At 36.8% G+C, this 19,698-nt stretch overlaps 2 protein-coding genes across 3 annotated transcripts; both read left to right on the top strand.

Moving 5' to 3' along the window:
- Window positions 1-4,892: 4,892 nt before the first annotated feature.
- Window positions 4,893-9,852, top strand: LOC115234307 (elongation factor 1-alpha). The gene is made up of 5 exons (XM_029805291.1): window positions 4,893-4,954; window positions 6,631-6,819; window positions 7,106-7,714; window positions 7,917-8,192; window positions 8,407-9,852. Exons 2-5 carry the CDS (start codon window positions 6,676-6,678, stop codon window positions 8,761-8,763), a joined length of 1,386 nt encoding a protein of 461 aa, XP_029661151.1. The 5' UTR covers window positions 4,893-4,954; window positions 6,631-6,675; the 3' UTR covers window positions 8,764-9,852.
- Window positions 9,853-10,137: 285 nt separating this feature from the next.
- Window positions 10,138-18,481, top strand: LOC115234306 (guanine nucleotide exchange factor subunit Rich). 2 transcript variants are annotated; one of them, XM_029805289.1, is made up of 12 exons: window positions 10,138-11,166; window positions 11,545-11,808; window positions 11,956-12,362; window positions 12,551-13,178; window positions 13,431-13,794; window positions 13,893-14,437; window positions 14,692-15,181; window positions 15,264-15,546; window positions 15,963-16,417; window positions 16,615-16,777; window positions 16,888-17,076; window positions 17,369-18,481. In XM_029805289.1, the coding sequence occupies exons 1-12, from the start codon at window positions 11,032-11,034 to the stop codon at window positions 17,697-17,699; spliced, it is 4,254 nt and encodes a 1,417-aa protein (XP_029661149.1). In that variant the 5' UTR covers window positions 10,138-11,031; the 3' UTR covers window positions 17,700-18,481. The 2 variants fall into 2 exon arrangements, with proteins under 2 accessions (XP_029661149.1, XP_029661150.1); XM_029805290.1 differs by having other exon boundaries at window positions 11,568-11,808.
- The last annotated feature ends 1,217 nt before the right edge of the window (window positions 18,482-19,698 follow it).

Below are 19,698 nucleotides of genomic sequence, written 5' to 3' on the forward strand. Positions count from 1 at the left end.
AAAAAAAAAAAAAAACGGAAAGAGAAAAAGGCAAGAAGGAAGCAGGGGGGAAATTCGTTAAGAAACATCACACGGCAAGCTGCGTTCGCGAGCGCAATTAGCAATTAACACTTTGATTGCTGATTTTGAACGTCAACTGACTTTCATCGTAATGTAAAAATGTACGTTCGCAGTGAAAGATAAAATAACGATCGGCAATCAAAGTGTTAAGACCGCCGATTAAAGTCGGTATAATGTCGACGAATTCGGTTCATCGGATGCCGTAGACACGCGAAAGGGAGCTGTGTAATTTCATCTCGAAAGGATGGAGAGATGCGGCAACTGGCCGACAAGAGAGATTTGTCCTTCCGTGATTACGACTGATCGAAGATCCTACTTGCCGGGATTCTGACGGTTTCGAGTTCTTCGATTAAAACGAGATGCCAACCGGGGGAAGATATATTGCCGATCCTCGAAAATGAAAAATGTGACAGTCGCGTATCCCGGCGCGTTGCGTACATGCGTGATTGTACACACGCATTTTTGTCCATTTCTACACGTATATCTGTTCTCTCCTACGACGATATAGAAGGTTATTTTTAAATTTTCGAAACTCTTAGCTGTGCCGCAAGCCCGCGTGCGAGTGTCTGTACGATCGGATGTCAGTAGGAATCCTGAAATATAAATAGACGATTGAAGAGGAGATCGTACACGGACTTTTCTTTCATACGATCGACGATTCTTACCTCCCCCTCAATTCCTATGCACAGCATCCGGATATTAAGTCTTTATGCACAAAATATTTTTCTCATCAAAAAAGTATATTTTGCTCTAAGAAAGATAATAATGAAAAACATAATTAATCACGAAAACATATTTCTTGATATATGATACGATAAAAGTCCTACTTGGTCTTTCCAGATTCTTTTTTAGCAGTTTTAATTCTTGGGAGATATAATAAATTGATAATACTAAAAGGATAAATGAACGGCGATATAAATACGAAAAGCTCGATGATTAAATTGCGACATTTATTAATACGATTACGTAACTCTTTGAATCGCCAGCAGTACGTAAAATCATTGGTATCCGGTTTCTTCTGGTAGACGAACAAAGGGCACGACTAGTTCGAGCTGACCCTTCTCGTTCGCTTGTATAGCAACCTCAGAGAATAGAAACCAATACAATCTGGGTTACAGTCAGAATACGATCAATACGAAGTTTCGAGAAAAGTTAGAAAGTAACTTCGTTCCAGTCAGATCGTATCTATCAAAAATCAACATTTTCACCATTGAAACGTATGTAAAATTTGGCATAACATCGCGATTACATCATACTGCTGTGGTTTACAAAAACATTCTGCAAGAGTCAGCACTCTTAATACATTGCTAAATTAGCGCTGTCAAAGCAGAAATTAATGCCAAAATTAATGAGCTAGCTCATTCTCGTAAAGCGTTTTGGCGAATTCATACCAGAAAGAAAGATTAAAAAACACTAAACAATAAATTATACAATGATTAGTTTAATTGAGACTAATGAATATATCACATTTTTATGGCATTTATGTAATTAATTTAAGATATATTATATAGGCATTGAATTATCAGATTTTGTTAAAGCAAAATTTTTAGGAAGGATCTTTTTATTTTCTTTAAAAATAAAATAATATTAAATGTTAAAAGCCCAGTAACATCAAAGATATTAAATTAATATTCTTATATTGTTTATCGTTTGAAATTATTAATCATTAGTCATTAATAACAGATTGTTAAGTTTTATACACATACCCAAATAGTTAAGAATCACGCTTTCGCTTAGACAGCATTAACGGAAATTGCGGAAATATATACACACATTTTGCACGTATATTATTCATTCATATAGTTCCCAATGAGTCATTCATTTCTACACAAGAAACATGATCGTACAACGCCCGTGTGATAACAGTAACATGCGTGTGTCACTACACGTTTTATGGCTTCTCATTTACGGAAGTACATTGCCTACCAATAATCGTATCAGAATTATTTCAATATCTAAATCCACAAGTCGGATTGTAACAAGAGACTGCATATAGCTGGAGTATACAAATATATGCAAATTCCCGTAAATAATGGAAGCCGCGCAGAAATCTCAAGCCGCAAATTATCTCTAGTAAAAGAAAAAGTATCTCTAAAAGAAAAAAGGATTTTATCGGACGAAAAATTGGAACCTCATCTCAATATTAATATACTATTGAATTAGTCAAATAATTTTATGACTCTGAAATTATTATTAGATAATATAAGATAAATAGTAAGTTTCTAATTACCTTTTTATAACCGTATTCAACCATCACAAATTAAATATCTCTATTAATTTAAAATTCCATCATTCCAATGGATTTATTTCATTTTTGTAATATAATCAACTTGTTTTAAAAAATGAATTCTTTGCCTTCAGATTTGGATCTGAATAAATTCCGCGTGCCAGATTATGACTCTGAATCGAACAATAAAATTTATCAACATTTTAGAAGTCGGCAAATATCAATCCGTATAATAAATTAAAAACTAAAGAGCAATGCATTCCAGAGTGATAAATACAAACGTGAAAATTTATATGAATAAAATGTCGTTACCTCTATAAAATTAGCATGCTTACGTTTATATGAGCGTATAGGCACATCCTGAAAATTGCACAATTTTTTGTAGTTTGTAAAAGTTTCCCAAGAATTTTTAACGATTACTTTTAAAAATTGAATCGATACAGCTAGAAATTAAATTGAAAAAATCTAATGATATGTTTTACATTTTTATAAGATAAATTTTGAAAATAGTGTGTTAATTTCAAAGAAGTGTTTTCGTTATCATCTGGTTTAATTAAAACATAGACTTCTATATATTATACTTAGGCTAATACGGCTAATGTATCATATGGTGACATGTGAAATAAGGGCAGCCATTTACAATTGGGCAGATTGGAAGTGTATGTGTAAGTAAATGTAAGAATCTAATTGTAAGTGTGTATTATATATAAACTCAACCTATATATATATATATTTTTTTTCTGTCCGATTGTAAATGACTGCCCTGGCTTCACCTGTCACATCGCTGTTAGCAGTCTAGGTATAATATATGTATGTCTGTGAATTAAAATTAGGTAGGTAAATTCACATTGTAACGGCGAGAGATACAGAACTGTAACGAATACCGTTAATGCCCCAAGCGTGTAATCTCCTTTCTTTACCTTTCACCATTCATCTCGATGACCGAATTATCGATCGCGTTGATATCTCGTAAATAGAGCGAACATGAATATGTTGCGAGGTATATCTTTTCATTACCTTGTTCAAAGATTCGATATAAAATTCAACATTGAAGTGTAACTTCTTTTCCGATAGAAGTAATTAATTTAAGACATCAACCACGCAGTTACAATAAAGAAAAATTTTTAAAAAATACAAATATTAGTATTATTAAAATATAGTAAAGCAATTTTATGTTACTATATTGATAAACGTTCTAAGAAAATTATTTCGTAACGTTTATGCTTCTTTTGATGTTCTACCAATATAAAACTTTCGAATGTAAGAAAGATATTCCATAGAAAAAATTCTATAGAATCAGCTTTTGTTATAGGTTTCACTTTTCTATTATACCTCGGTATAATACAATTCGCTTCGCATATTTGGAAACTAATAGCAGCAACATACAATACCTGAGCAATTAACAATAATTATATAAAACATTATTTTGTCATTTGTGCGATATTAAAAATATTAACAATTAACCAAGTCGATTTATTATTAAATTAAATAAATCTATCTGAAATAAAAAATAATATTCAAAATTTAATTAACAATTATTTATACGCAACTACTTCTTAACAACTTAAACAGCTATTCTCGATATTATTTAAATAATGGATTCATAATTTAGGTAATTTCAAATATTATTTCCCAGTAGAAAAGAAAAGACAATGTCTAATTTCTATGACATTAAAAATATGTATTATAAGAATAAAATTATATGCATTTTATTTTCGATAAAGTGTTTATTAGTAAGAAATAAACAAGAAAAAAAAAAAGAAGAAAATATTGCGGAATTCAAGAAACAAAGAAACCAACATATGCGATTTAATTGAGAAGGACCAAAAAAATCTAAAGCCATCTATAAGAATTCCTGTTTGCATCTCATCCTCAAATTATGGAGACACTAAAGCATAATCAGTCTATGATATTAATTTACATCAATTTACATCAAGGGCAATATCTAGGCACAAAAGACACAGCACATTGCATCGCACGGCGTCGCATCAAAGGCTGCACTCGATGCAGCAGATCGCATCCAATTCCGTTCATGGAGAGGAACTATGCGCAGCGAGTTGCTGCTTCTCGCATCAAAGTTAAGTATCTCGCGATTCGATATATGTATAACAGAGTCGCAATATCGAATCAGACGTGCGTTGCGCACGAATGCATAAGTACATCAAAAAGTTACATACCGATTGCGATGCGAGCGTGCCATCTGCCATCTCTCTCGCGCATGTGTCCGTCCTTTTCTCTCCTTCTCGTAACCTCCGCCACGCACGCACACACGCGCGCGTATCCTAGGACCGCGCCTATATGTATAAACACGAGACCCGACACGTGTATGTATGCGGTATTCTCTCTCTGATGGGTATGTGTGTGCGCGCCTGCGTAACTGTAACCTCGAACCCAGACGCGTCCGATAAATTGCAAGCGAGTAAGAAAAAGAATTTTCGTTGAAGACTAACAAAAATATAGAAAAATAAAAAAAAATTATTTCGCACTTCGTTGTTACGAATTCCGCATCTAACACTTGATACTTTAAAATAATCCCGGAGTGATCCCGGAGGTGGCGGTAGCGTCGACGCGGCGGCGACGCTGGTTGCGAGGCTACGGTCGAGAAGCCGTATGCGCAATGCGCATGTCACCTCGTTGCACGGTCTCTTTCTGTCGTGGCGCTTGGAGGTGAGTGGTTGTTCCTAGTTCGCGTACCAAATTACTATCCGACAAATCTCGTACCGAGGATATAGCATCGTACGACAGGTACGGAATAAAACGACGGTCGGGAGTACGGCGTGCTGTGTTGTGCGAAGAGTTTCTCGATCTCGTCGCGGCTTCCCGTAAAATTTTTCGGTTTCGTCGAACGGGCCGCATGGCCGGTCGGTGCTCCTCTTCCCTTTCGATCCGTCTCGCCGGCTGGTCGGAATCAACGTATAAACTTGCTTGTCGGCGACGAGCGTCGACTCGCCTCGCGTTATCGTCGTTGGTAATGAAAAGAGAGATCCGGACGAACGCGATCGGGAAAAGTAAAACGCCGGTGGAATCGTGCCGGCAATGGACGCGTCCAGGATCGCGAGAGAGACCGGATGCACTATGGCGGCCGCGCGCTTGTCAGAGCGCTGGAGCTCGATGATCACGAGTTGTTCATCGCCGGAGAAGATTTCCAGACGCGACGTCTCGATCCTCGCGCGTTCTCAATTCGGTTCGTGGAGACAGATCGCGACATTCACGACATACGCGAACGGGACGAAGCCGAGAACCGGAAGCACGAGGTTAAAGTTCTCTTTCGCGAGTCCACAGCCTGGAGGCCGTGTGCAACACGACGACCTTGTATGTCGGCCTCCGGAATGTACAGGATCGATTCCAGACTATCGAAACGATCACGGGAATTTTTCGTGAATGTTGCCGGGAGGTATTAACGGTTCGCAATCGTAGCATCACAAAATTCCTCGTTTGTTTTATAGTCTAGAAAAAACGGTGAGGATAAGAATCGCGTTAAAATAAAATGCCGATCGTAAAAATAAAGTTACATATATTGGGATGTAATATCAGATCTCGTCGTTGGAGATAATCGCAATCTGGTAAAAAACTGGGCGGTATCTCGACTCGCCGTTTCGAGCAACGAACGTTTCCGGAAAGCAGTCTCGCGATATTAACTATTCGTCATTCGTTGCGAAAACGCAGGGGAAATCCGGGTATCTATATGATAATAATAATCAATTTCGTAAGAATCGTGGAATTTAATCTCTTTCTGGAAAGTTACCGGCAGTTCGCATCTGAAAACTCGATCGCGTACCCATAATTTTCCATACATATTTCGAGCTGCGAAGTATGCAACATATTTGGCCACCTGATCGGCGTGAATCATTAAAAATTGGCCGAATGGCCGCCACGAGTCCCGCGATTTCGTCAAAGGGCCGCGAACAACGGCACGCTCGGTCCATTTGGATGATGGAGAATCTCGCGAAAAGAATCTGTAATAACGTGGCATCGCGTCACGATGCCGAGCGTCGCGAAAATTGTGGCAACAGCGCGCCGCTCCTCGTCATTTACAAAATGGCTGCCGGCTGCCATTCTCGAATGTTCACATTCGGCCACGTGGACGGCGGACAAAGACATCATCGAAAAATCGAATTTAATATTCCGATCGAGTATTCGCGCATTTAGCACGCGTTCAAGGACAATTGCACCATGTTGTGCAATATTGAGTTGGATGACGTTTGTCGCGTATCGAGCAAGATGTTTCTAAAATATGAATTGTCGGATAGTTTCTGATATTAAGAAAATTGTTGCATATTATCCTCTTGAATCTTTGTTGATTGGTATATCTTTATTTAATCCATTTATTTTTATTTTCTCAGTGTAAAATCGTGTACAGGAAAGCTGATATTGCCTAAAACTACAAAATGGGTAAAGAGAAGATTCATATTAATATTGTCGTCATTGGACATGTCGATTCTGGCAAATCCACTACGACTGGCCATCTGATTTACAAATGCGGTGGTATTGACAAGCGTACCATTGAGAAGTTTGAGAAGGAAGCCCAGGAGGTAAATAACTTTTCTAAAATGTAAAAGCGTGCTGTATAATATCTTACATAATAATGTTGTGAGTGCATAATGCATTATGACGTAGCATCTTTTCTCTTATTCGTAATTTTGATTAAGAGGTTATCGTCAACTCTATTGATAGTAGAAAATGTTATTTCATCTAAAAATCTTATTCAACATAAAAATCATTAGTTATCTTTATTACACATCTGTGTAATAAAGATAACTAATAAAAGGACACAAGAAAAATTTGAAATAAAAAAAGTGATTGTTTTTTTTTTTTTAGATGGGCAAAGGTTCCTTCAAATACGCTTGGGTATTGGATAAACTGAAAGCCGAGCGTGAACGTGGTATTACGATCGATATCGCCTTGTGGAAGTTTGAAACATCCAAATACTATGTCACCATCATCGACGCTCCTGGACACAGAGATTTTATTAAGAACATGATCACGGGTACCTCGCAAGCTGATTGCGCTGTACTAATTGTCGCCGCTGGTACTGGCGAGTTCGAGGCAGGTATCTCGAAGAATGGACAGACCCGTGAGCACGCCTTGCTCGCCTTTACCCTCGGTGTCAAGCAACTGATCGTCGGAGTCAACAAGATGGATTCCACCGAGCCTCCGTACTCCGAGACCCGATTCGAGGAAATCAAGAAGGAAGTATCGTCGTACATCAAAAAGATCGGCTACAATCCAGCCGCAGTCGCGTTTGTTCCCATTTCCGGCTGGCATGGAGACAACATGCTGGAGTCATCCTCCAAGATGCCCTGGTTCAAAGGATGGGCTGTGGAGCGCAAGGAAGGCAAAGCCGACGGCAAATGCCTTATTGAAGCCCTCGATGCTATCCTGCCACCCACCAGGCCGACCGACAAGGCCCTTCGTCTTCCCCTTCAGGTAACTTCGATATTTTGATCACGATTCTCAATTTTTTAGCATGAATAATTTTATATGATGATATTTTTATAATCTCATTCGCGGTTTCCACCGGAGGATTCTCGATCCATTGATGGTTCAGAGTGTCTGATTCTACAAGATATTATCTATAAAATCACTAATTTTGCTGAATCGGACTAATAATGTTTTCTTATAATTGCAGGACGTGTACAAGATTGGTGGTATCGGAACAGTACCCGTCGGTCGTGTCGAGACTGGTGTGCTGAAACCCGGTATGGTTGTTACCTTTGCACCTGTTGGTCTGACCACTGAAGTTAAGTCCGTTGAAATGCATCACGAAGCCCTTCAAGAGGCTGTGCCTGGTGACAACGTTGGTTTCAACGTTAAGAACGTGTCTGTTAAAGAATTGCGTCGTGGATATGTTGCGGGAGATTCCAAGAACAACCCGCCCAAAGGTGCCGCTGACTTCACTGCACAGGTATGTCTAATGAATTTAATTATGCTCTTTTTACTACTCCCTATTATTGACACTATGATGAAAACATATATATCTCATTCGCGGTTTCCACCGGAAGATTTATTCTAATGATGGCCGAGTACGTCTGAGTGTCTTAACTTTAAAAATGTATTAATTTAAAACATAAAATATATGAATTATGAACATATAATTAACATAATTATTTATTTTGCAGGTCATCGTGCTCAATCACCCCGGTCAGATTAGTAACGGATACACGCCTGTGTTGGATTGCCACACCGCTCACATTGCCTGCAAGTTCGCCGAGATTAAGGAGAAGTGCGATCGCCGTACCGGTAAGACTACCGAAGAAAATCCGAAAGCTATCAAGTCTGGTGATGCCGCCATCGTCACCCTGGTTCCTAGCAAGCCCATGTGCGTCGAGGCTTTCCAGGAATTCCCGCCTCTGGGACGTTTCGCGGTCCGTGACATGCGTCAGACGGTAGCCGTCGGTGTCATCAAGGCCGTCACCTTTAAGGATCAAACTGGCAAAGTCACCAAGGCCGCCGAGAAAGCCCAGAAGAAGAAATAACTACTGTAATAGTTTCCGTGCATATACCGATAGTTTCCGTGCGAATATGCCGCTGGGTGGACGTCGGAGTACATCAGCCGACGTAGCTCGCCCTCTCTTCTCGTGCGATTCGTGCGAGATGAATGTTATAACATCATCGCTAGCTGAATCCATGCAACTACCAGCTACCAAGAATGAGAAAACTACAATCCAATCGCAAAGATCGGTCCTTCGCGTGTGCGAAGTCGCGCGGCTGCCGCGCTTCCTCGGCACGCGGACATTTCGTTTGTCGAAACGGTTACTCCGTCACTTTTTCCACCGCAAAGAATTTCGCAGGAAAGGAAACGCCGTGGTCGACAGAATATATACCGGGTCAGCGACGATGCGCTTTTATCTCGCTGGAATCACATTCAAGGAGGGAGAGCGGACATCGCGCGAGCTATCTAATAACTTCATAACGAACATCAACATCATAATTTAGCGCGGCTTAATTATATTTTCTAATTATGCGGAAATAAAATTCTGTATATCCGATACTCGAGAAGAATGTCATTAATTTACGTCGACATTGTCACTCGATTAACATCGAGTTACGTTTGTCATCCTTTTTGAAGAAAACTCCTCATTTATCGCTCTAACATCTATGGTAGCTATACGATCCGATCAGAGATTAAAATATATCGCGGCGATACTTCGTATATTCTTTTGTCTTCTTGGTAGCTTTTTATATATTAATCACGTTCAGAGAGAGACTATGTATTAATTCAGGAAACTAAAGAGACAACGGCAATAGGCCTTGGCAAAAGTAGATTTCGTTGTTGGGATATGGGACCTGTTGTTTCTTCTAATAATTATCTTTCTATTATATATGCAATTATATAGATAAGGTAAATCCAAGTTCTTTGGAAACACTTTTTCTACGAGATATTTCTTTTATCGACTAACGTCAACAAGTGCGTGCACAAAAGATATGACTTTTGCAATAACTCGGCATCTTTTATCCCGCGATTCTTCTACAAATTACATTGGTTATAACAGTTTTCTGTACATGTACATATAAATACCAATGATGACGAGTAAGAGCGAAAATAAAAAAAGCTACGGAAACGAGATGCCGGTGATTCATTATCACCAGTATGCAGCCCGATTCCTCATTTTCCTTGTAACTTATTTAAATATGTTACATAGGCATTTTCACATAAAGATTCCAATTAAAACGCTGTATTATTCAATAAATGCATTAAATACGCAATCTTAATTTATTTGTTACGAGAATTATAAGACCATATATCACGAAGTATTTTAAATTACGAGAGATTATGGACAAATTAGTAATGTATAATAAAAATTGTTTTGGCAAAATTACGTAGATTTGGACCAGTTGTAACTGAACAGACCGTATATAGAATGTAGGAAACAAATGTGTAAGGAAGGAAAACACTGGATATGAACGAAGATGTTATTGATGCGAGAAATACATGAAAAAAGGAAAGTATTTCAAGACTATCAAAATAAATATGAATCAGCATTCTCACATCCGGTATAACGTGCAGACATCATTATTAAAAAAAATGTATTCAATATGGCGTAGCCAATCGAATTTTATTACTTCAAATACGTATTTATAGACAATGTAGTGTGATTCATACTGCAATTATGTTAAATCGCTCGCGCGTAACCGCATGACAAGTATTTTTTATTCGCAAAACAAGGAACATTGAGCGTTTGACAGTAACCGATCAGCTGATTTGTAACTCGAAAATATTTTACTGAGAACCCGAATCTTATTTATATAATTATAATGAGGATTCGAATTCTTGTAGCATACGAAAGAGATTAAAACAAGATAAAGAATAAAATAACGCATTATACAAAATATTAAATTAATGAGATATACATAGCTTTAAATTTAATTTTTTTTTTCATAGTTATAATGCACGAATATTTGCACACGCACAATATGTCCGATTCGAAAATACCTAAATCGAAAGTGTAAGACACATTGAATGATGTCGCTTTTATATATTCAGGAGGGAAAAGGAGATAAAAAAGTTAATTGATAAAAAATGCAGGAGATGCACCTAAAAATAATGGCTCTTCTAATAACGTTACATGTGCAATGTGCACTTCACATACACTCCACTTCAGTTGCCATTAAACCTATTTAAATGCGCTATGTGTGGAGAGGTTAGGGACTGTTTACTTGTCAAATTTGCAATGTCGGGGGTAAACGTAGGCGAAACATGAGAGAGATTTGAGGAGACGTAACGAGACGTTCTCGCGGAAATCATGTTTTTCCCCGTAGGATGGCCGCGGGTTCTGAATTCTAACGAGCCAAGTGAAATAAACGCCGTGGTGTGCAACAGAGACAAAATTCTCTTTGCCGTTCTCACTACGGATGCTCTTACCATCTGGTACTGCAAGGTATGTATTTTAGGTCAAAAGAAATCTCTTTACTCAACCTAGGAACCTTCCGATTTAATTTTAGAATGATTCATTCTTTACTGAAATCAACTTTACTAATATCATATTATTACAACTCTATAGTTGGTATATACACACACTTGTTAAAATTACAACTTCTGTATACAAGTATACTCTTTGTCATAAATAATATATTTACCATAATAGCGATAATAATAATATTCTTTATCTGAGATTATGTTTTTAAGTTTAATAATCTTCTATAATTTTTTTCACATTCTTTACAATTAAATTTTCTATATATTGTTAAATTACACATAATTTTTTGTGGATGTGTTTTAGTAAGTAATAATTTATAAAACACAATTTGTGTTATAGCCTTGTGTACCAATTGTATTTAGCAGACGATCTGCAGTTTCCTTACGAAAGCACGGTGAGAATGTTTTGTTACAATGGAGACCAGACTCAAGTATGCTGGTCATTGCAACATCAGACAGTTATCTGTTATTCTACCGGCTCTCGGACAGCAGTCCAGAGGGCCGGGGACTTTACGAACAACGAGATTCACCAGTCACCAGCCTGAAACGAGATAGCGCAGAATTATTTATTAAAGAAGTCATTCCCTCTCTTGTCTTGAGTTTTGTACGTTTGCTGATGATTTATCATCTTGTTAAGTATATACATATAATGAGAAGTTTTAAATAAAAATTAATTATTAGTTACAAGACTGATTAAATCATTAAGTTCATTTATATTATATGAACTAATTACATTTTCATCTGTTTATAGGAAAAGTCAGCTTGGATTGATGGCGGAATCAGTTCATTAGTTTGTATACGAGATGAGCTCATGGTAGCGACCAAAACTAGCCATGTGGTGCGTCACAAATGGGATGGTACCATGAATCGCGATTATTCTTTGGATTTGAGACGTATACCATTCAGTATTGATCAACAAATCTCTACTGTGGCTGTGCCACTCACAGAGAGCAATATCTATGTCACTGATATTGAATATTCGCCTCTTGTTGGAGGCTTTGCCATTGTGCTTAGTAATGGTAAAGCTGCATTTCTCACTGCTCAATCTTTGAAGTTTGATCCTAACCAAGTGCAAGGAATCTGGGCTCGAGATTTGGACGATGCTACTTGTGCTGCTGTTAATCATAAATATCGGCTAATTGCTATTGGTAGGCAAAAGTAAGTGTTATTTTTACAATGTTGTTTTTAGTAATTTAGTAAATGTATTTATAAATGTGTTATATAATTAGAAGAAAAACATATATTTTTTATTAATGATATATGTGTTATAAATAATTGTTTAATTAATATATTTAACATAAATATAATTAATATATAACTCTAACGTTTATACATTTGATTTGCAGCTCTGAAGGCATTGTTTATTATGTTGATGAAACAACAGGAGGTTTAGAAATGTCACACACTCTGAGCCTATCTTCCAAAGATTATCCAGGTCGACCAGGTAGCGTCAAGTGTCTCAGATGGACGCCCGACAGTTGCGCTATTGCGCTAGCGTGGGAAGGCGGTGGCTTGGCACTCTGGAGTACCTTTGGTGCTCTGTTGCTTTGTAGTTTAAAGTGGGATTATGGCCTACGAGTGGATCTGATGCATGATAATCCTCTGCATATCCATACGATGGAATGGTCGGCAGAGGGTTATCAGTTGTGGATGTTACGAGAATCTCCAGGACCTTCAGTTACCGAAGAAAACGGTAACGAAACGTCCAGTTTAAATCGCTCTCTCATCCAATTGGATTTCGCTAAAAGTCCTCTGACTATTAACCCGTGCATGGGCCACCACGGACATCTGTACCTTCAAGGCGAGGACAGACTGTATTTAAATTTAGGCGCCGGATTATCCTCGACGGCTTCGGGTTTTCATCTTGCCACTGAAATGCCCAATGATAGTATGCTTCAGACACTCGCCGGCTGCAAACAATGGCTCGTTGTACCCATTCCAACTGCATATAGTGGTTCTAATTGGCCAATTCGGGTAAATATAATAATAATACAATTGTGAAGAGCAACCAACTTTTTGTAATATATAAATTATTGGTTTTCATATTATTTAATTTTACTAGTTGATACGATCTCTTGTTAATCGTATAGCATTATCAATAATTTGAGCATTATTAACTATATTAATGAAAAAAATTTTTTAATGTTTTCTCTTTTTTATCTCTTATATTATATCAAATATTTATATGTGTATACATGTTTATTTTTATATGTGTGTGTGTAACAGTATACTGCAATAGACAGTGAAGGTTTGAGCCTTGCGGTGGCTGGTCGAACGGGATTAGCGCATTATTCCCTACCCTCGAGAAAATGGAAATTGTTCGGCAACGAGAGCCAAGAGAGGGATTTCATAGTGACTGGTGGATTGCTGTGGCATAAAGGATACCTCATAGCTAGCAGTTATTCCATCTTGGATGATAAAGACGAGATTAGAATTTATCCGCGCGATACTCGACTTGATAATAATTATGTCAAAAACGTTAGGATGCCCTCGCAGGTGTTACTATTGAATACAATGAAAGACAGACTTTTAACATTCTGTTCCAATGCTCAGATTAGCATATATGATATGGAGTTGCAAAATGGCGTCGGTAAGTGATAGAATTAGTTGATGAGATTGCTTTCGAGAAGAATTTTAGTTAATCTGTATTTATATTAAATGAAATGGCTATGCTATTATATATTTTAGAAGCTGGCAGTATCGAACTAACGAGAATACAGATGGTGGATATCAGTGGATTGTGTATACATCCTGCTTGCGTGGTCAGCGCCACGTTGACTACGATTCGCGCAGAGACTGCTGGTAGTCATCCTCATCCCGAGAGCCTCCTGCTAAACGTCTCCGGACGTCTTTTTATGGTTCAACGTGAACATTGTACTGACAACTCGGACGTTCGATTTACGTGCGGCGCTCCAACAGTATTAGCGTCATACGTCGAGAATGTTTGGGTGCCTTTGCGTTCAAGGAGAGATAAGCCGCATTTAACCGAAGCTTTGTGGTTATTTTGTGGGGCACACGGCATGCGAGTTTGGTTGCCGCTGTTCCGTAATCATCAAGAGAAGGCACATGCCTTTATGAGCAAACGGATAATGCTGCCTTTTCACTTGCGTATTTACCCACTAGCGATACTTTTTGAGGATGCGATTTTACTTGGAGCCGAAAACGATACTGTACTGTTTACATCGGATACTAACTCGCCTTTTTCACTGCCCTTCAATTTATTGGAACTTACGGTATTATTCTTTTTTTTACTTTTTCAATTCTAGATATACAAATATACAAAATTGACACATAACACACAGAAATTTAATCTCATATATTACCCTCTTACTGGAATTATTACACATTTTGTTTTAAAGAATTATTTGGAAATGTTTACTCTAAGATTTACGAAACAAGTTTCTAAAATATAAAAATTTAAAGTTATTCTCTTTATTGCCATCTTTATTAACTGTATTCCACTCAAAGATAATGATTGTTATTTCAGAGTCAAGTATATCTGCATCAGATTCTGCGTCAGTTGATACATCGAAACTTGGGCTATCACGCGTGGGAGATAGCACGTTCGTGTTCCGCGTTGCCGTATTTCCCGCATTCGTTAGAACTGTTGCTTCACGAGGTCCTCGAGGAGGAAGCGACGAGTAAAGATCCTATTCCGGATGCTCAATTGCCGTCCGTCGTAGAGTTTATTCGCGAGTTTCCCGGCGTTTGGGCCAGAGCAGTCGTACAATGCGCTCGCAAAACTGAAATCGCGCTTTGGCCGTATCTGTTTTCCGTCGCCGGCCCACCAAAGCAGCTATTACAAGATTGTCTGGAGCGTCAAGAGCTAGATACTGCTGCTAGCTACTTGATCATTTTACAAAATTTAGAACCATCTTCCGTCAGCAGGCAGCACGCCACGTTATTGTTAGATGCCGCGTTAGAGCAAGGTAGATGGGAATTGTCGAGAGATCTTGTGAGATTCCTTAGAGCAATCGGTAAATAATCTTATAGATTTTTATAAATATAAACTATTGTATATACACACAATCTATTATAGATTAATCTTTTATTGTTTAGATCCGAATGACGTAGAGTCTCCACGTACATCGTGGGGTGGCAGTGCGAAACTGGTTGGTCCTCCCCAAACACCTCCTCTTTCTCCACACGAGGACGATCTGTCCTTGGTCTTGGGTACTATGCAAGTTTCGAGGAGCCGCAGTTACAGTACTACAGTTACGCCTAAAGTGCAATCCGAGAAAGATGTTGCACCATCGTCTATGCTTGAAAAAACTCGGAATGTTGTTATGAGACGAAAGAAATCAGTTCCAACAGTGAAAATTAGCGAAAAAACTGAGAACAAGTAAATATTATTTTTTTCAATACTTTACATTTGAAGACAAATGTTATCTCGAAGTTGTACAAATAATATTTAAGGTACCCAGAATCAAAACTTAAAATTGAAAACAAAAATATATTTAAAGTATATCTTAACAATTTCTTCAAAATATAAAGTTTCTATTCTAGATGGCTCATTTATATAGCATCATTTTATCAACAATTTTTTTTCTGTGATTATATTTTTATTTTTTATTTAACTAATCTTGTATATTTTTATTGCTCATAATTAAATATATAAATTATTCTTTATATTAATATTATCTTAATATTAATATTTCGTTAATCTAAGAAAATAATCATATATTTGGTTTAAATTCTGATCGAAAATATTTTTTGTTGTCAATAAAATAAAATTAAATTAATATTTTTTCGTTCCAGGGAAGGATCGGCAGAGGAGTTCTTTATTGACGTTATTTTACAACGTCATGCTCGGCGGCTGCTTTCAGCTCGCCGCTTGACTGATTTAGGTAGATTCGCGGCCCGTCTCGACTTCCATCTAGTGACATGGTTCGCTCGAGAGCGTGACAGAGCAGCGAGAATCGACGATTACGTAGGCACTTTAAAAGCGGTTCACGAAGATTTTGCGTTTCCATACCCAACACTTTCGTTGCCGACGTTGCAAAAATTTCGAAGATCTAGCCTCACCTCTCTACACTCTGTAATCTCCGATGACGAGACCTTGTCCCCGAACTTGGCCATTGATTTACCTGACAGTGGATACACAAGTCTTCCAAGTGGTAGGCCACCGTATACAACGCTGGTTTCGCCTGTCGCTAGCTTAGAGACGCAGTTTCCAACTGCGGAAGCTAAATTAACGCCAAATCTGATAAATGGTAAGAGTTGTATTCTTTGTTTTTTAATTTAAACAAGTTTCTGTTTGCACAAATTTTTTTGTAAAGCTGCAAATTTTTATATTTTGTCAAATGGCGGAAAGAGTTTTTGAGTATGGATATATGTTGATTTAAATATATAAATTTTTGTCTTGTGTAATTGTGATTGTATGAATTTGTATGAATTGAATTTTTCCCAGATGCCAACAGCGTTCTTAGCGATACTAGTACGATATGGAGAGATGACGCAGAATCTGTTGTTGCCTCTGTATGTTGGGTTTCGCCGGAATCAGTAGGATCTACAGAACTCAATACGATTGCATCAACTTCCGCGCCAATTGGTCGGGCGGAAGTACAACTCAGGTACTAATACACATATATTTTTTAACGTTAATGTTAAGAATGTCCAAAATTTGTCATTTTAGGTATTATAACTGCGTGCCTCATATATGTTTATTTTTAAATTTTTGCAGGTATTTATTGCAACTGTTTCTCGAAGGCAGTTGTTTAGGATGGGCTGCAGTAGTAGCTACCGTCCTTCGAGACGCGGCGGCTATGGCTAGAACCGTCAGGACAGCGCATGCACCAATGCAAACTTTTGACTCTATAATTAATCTAAGAGATGGATTGCTTACCTTGACCAAGTGGTCTCAGTCGGAATGGTATGCTTATATTATATTCAACATATCATTTATTGAACATATCCATGTGCAGCAGTTTATGAAATATTGACAATTAGTAACCTAAAATAAAAATGCTTTAACGAATTAGCCTATCTCTTCTTTGGAAAAGTATTTTCTTAAATTTCTAATCTACTTGGTAATTTATAGAGTCCCTATTTAAATTTTCAATAGAGACTTTTGCCAGAAAATATTGATTAATTTAATCATTAATTAATCGTGGATTAGTTTTCAGTATTTTTAAAATAATATTGCTTGCATATTCTGCTTTCAGTCTAGGATACCGTCCTTTTATGTCCAATGTCCAAAGCCAAATATCGCTATTGAATAGATTGGTGATAACTAAACAACAACAGGAACAAGAACAGATACCGGAGAGTCCTTCGCCGAGCCCGGCTCCGTCCGCTAGTAGCAATCAACGCGGTACTCTCTCCCGTTCGAGACACTCTTCAATCAGTCATGCTTCCAATACAGCTCCCCTCGAAGAGGAGCGCTCGCACGAGTCATCCTTGATCATCGAGGATTCGGCATTTCACGGAAATTACAATAATAATCTCAATGTTACGGAGGACACCAAGTCACAAAGCACTTGTGCAATCTCTTAAGGGTGCCTTACAAAGCACCGAATGCTATGGCTGTCCATTTTGCTGTGGATTTTACCAAAAGAGTTTTTTTTCCACTTAAGCATAAAGATCTTATTCAATTATATTTCTAATGTAAGAATAGCGTATATTACCTCACATAATTATTTAAAAAAAATTTAACATTTGATTAAGGCCTTGATTGTCCTCGTGTCAATTAAGGATAACTTTTGTAATGCGACAATATCATCTAAAATTGAGATTAATGTCCTTTGTCTAAAAGGTGTTTTTAAAATGATTCGAAAAAATCATGAAAATTTGTAAATAGGATTTTGAAATGTTTTCTACATTGCAGATTTTGAATTGTACAGTTTGAAAAAAACAGTGTGACTTACGTGTATTATATATATATATTTACGATATAATTGTTGAAATATACATAGTATTGTGAAGAATAAAACTTGGATGCAATATGCAAATCACAGCCGTTTTAAAACTATTGTAATGCTGTGCGCAAAAGCAGTAATTTACGAGATATGTGTGTGGACATTGGCTCATTTATTAATTCATTTAATTGTGAGCAATAGCAAATAGCAATATGAAGCCAAAAGAAATGAACAGCAGTTCAAAGGCATTAAATCAAAATTGGCGCATCAAGAGGTCTGATATTATAATATGATAATTATATAATACATAAAGAGAGAGAGAGAGAGAGAGAGTGATGAGAATTATTATATAATAAGCTATTTATACGTATTGTAACACAAGAAACATACATATATATATATAGATAATCATACAAAAAATACATGTTATATTTTCCCATACAATTTTTTGTTATTCTATCAGGTACCAGGAAATTATGTCGTCGTTAACTTAACGAACCAATCAAAAATATATAAAAATTACAGAAATAGATAAAAGCTTAAAGCAATAATCTATATAATTTCTGAGAATAATTGCACTATTTCTCAAGAATTTCATCCAAAAATTATATAATTTTTATTAAATTTTTTATTTTTAAGGTAAATTTTAGCTTGAAAAAGGAGTAAAGTCAAAAAAATCACACATAGACATACAATCTTTGTTAATCAAACTATCAAATTTTATATTATCTAATTCAAATTAGATTGAAGTGATTATATGCTTGTGTGTGCGGATGAAATTTGTTTTATTATTCCTTAAATGATATTCATTTCATTTGAATTACATTATTATTTGATGATTAATGACTAATTTGTTCGTGATACGAATGATCGATGAGTTATTAACGTTTATCGATACTAAAATGTCAGTTTTACTTGCGCGATTATTTGTATAACACATTCCAATAAGACATTTTACGCGCGAAGGACGTTTACCTCACAGATGTTTTCGTATTCAGCACATATTTTTTTCATTCGATCTATGACATCGATTATTTTCTAAAAACAACAATTTCTCAACATATGAGAAAAATCTGCCTTTATCCTGTAACACACTTAATTAAGGAAAGATAATATCATGTTGCGATTGCAAAAGAATTTTTTACAGAATCATTATTTCGCAATTTGCTGCTGGAAATTCTACGAATGAATAAATCTATAAAGCTATATATATATCTCTTACAATCTCGAATTAATATCAACTTTGAAGACGAGTATCGCGGGGAAAAATACTTTATATGGGAAAGAAAAATAAGATATACAACTCGTAGAAGCTAAATCGCGAATACTTTCGCATTCTTCTGCGAAACTTTCGTTCTTGAAACTTATCGTATAGATGAAGCACGCGCAAAATGATAAAAGCTTGTTTCCACAAATTACAAATACTCAAATCTTCTAAAGAATCATGCTGAATAATACAAAATAAGGAGAATAAAGAATATAAGAATTGTGAATGACTGCACGGTCAAAACAAATCCAAAAACGTAATAATAAGAAACGCGTAAAAACATTAAATTAAAAGAATGATCGATAATCGTTATACTGCCATTTTCGGTTTATTTTTTATAAAAAATTGAGTTGCAATTATATATATATAT

Source organism: Formica exsecta, unplaced genomic scaffold, assembly GCF_003651465.1.
Source record: "Formica exsecta isolate Colony F162 unplaced genomic scaffold, ASM365146v1 scaffold2, whole genome shotgun sequence".
NCBI lineage: Eukaryota > Metazoa > Arthropoda > Insecta > Hymenoptera > Formicidae > Formica > Formica exsecta.

Coding starts and splice junctions, on each gene's coding strand:
- LOC115234306 (XM_029805289.1), top strand. CDS start 11,032: ATGTTTTTCCCCGTAGGATGGCCGCGGGTTCTGAATTCTAACGAGCCA. Junction 13,179..13,430: donor GTTCTAATTGGCCAATTCGG/GTAAATATAATA, acceptor TGTGTGTAACAG/TATACTGCAATAGACAGTGA. Junction 17,077..17,368: donor AAGTGGTCTCAGTCGGAATG/GTATGCTTATAT, acceptor TTCTGCTTTCAG/TCTAGGATACCGTCCTTTTA.
- LOC115234307 (XM_029805291.1), top strand. CDS start 6,676: ATGGGTAAAGAGAAGATTCATATTAATATTGTCGTCATTGGACATGTC. Junction 6,820..7,105: donor TTGAGAAGGAAGCCCAGGAG/GTAAATAACTTT, acceptor TTTTTTTTTTAG/ATGGGCAAAGGTTCCTTCAA. Junction 8,193..8,406: donor CCGCTGACTTCACTGCACAG/GTATGTCTAATG, acceptor TTTATTTTGCAG/GTCATCGTGCTCAATCACCC.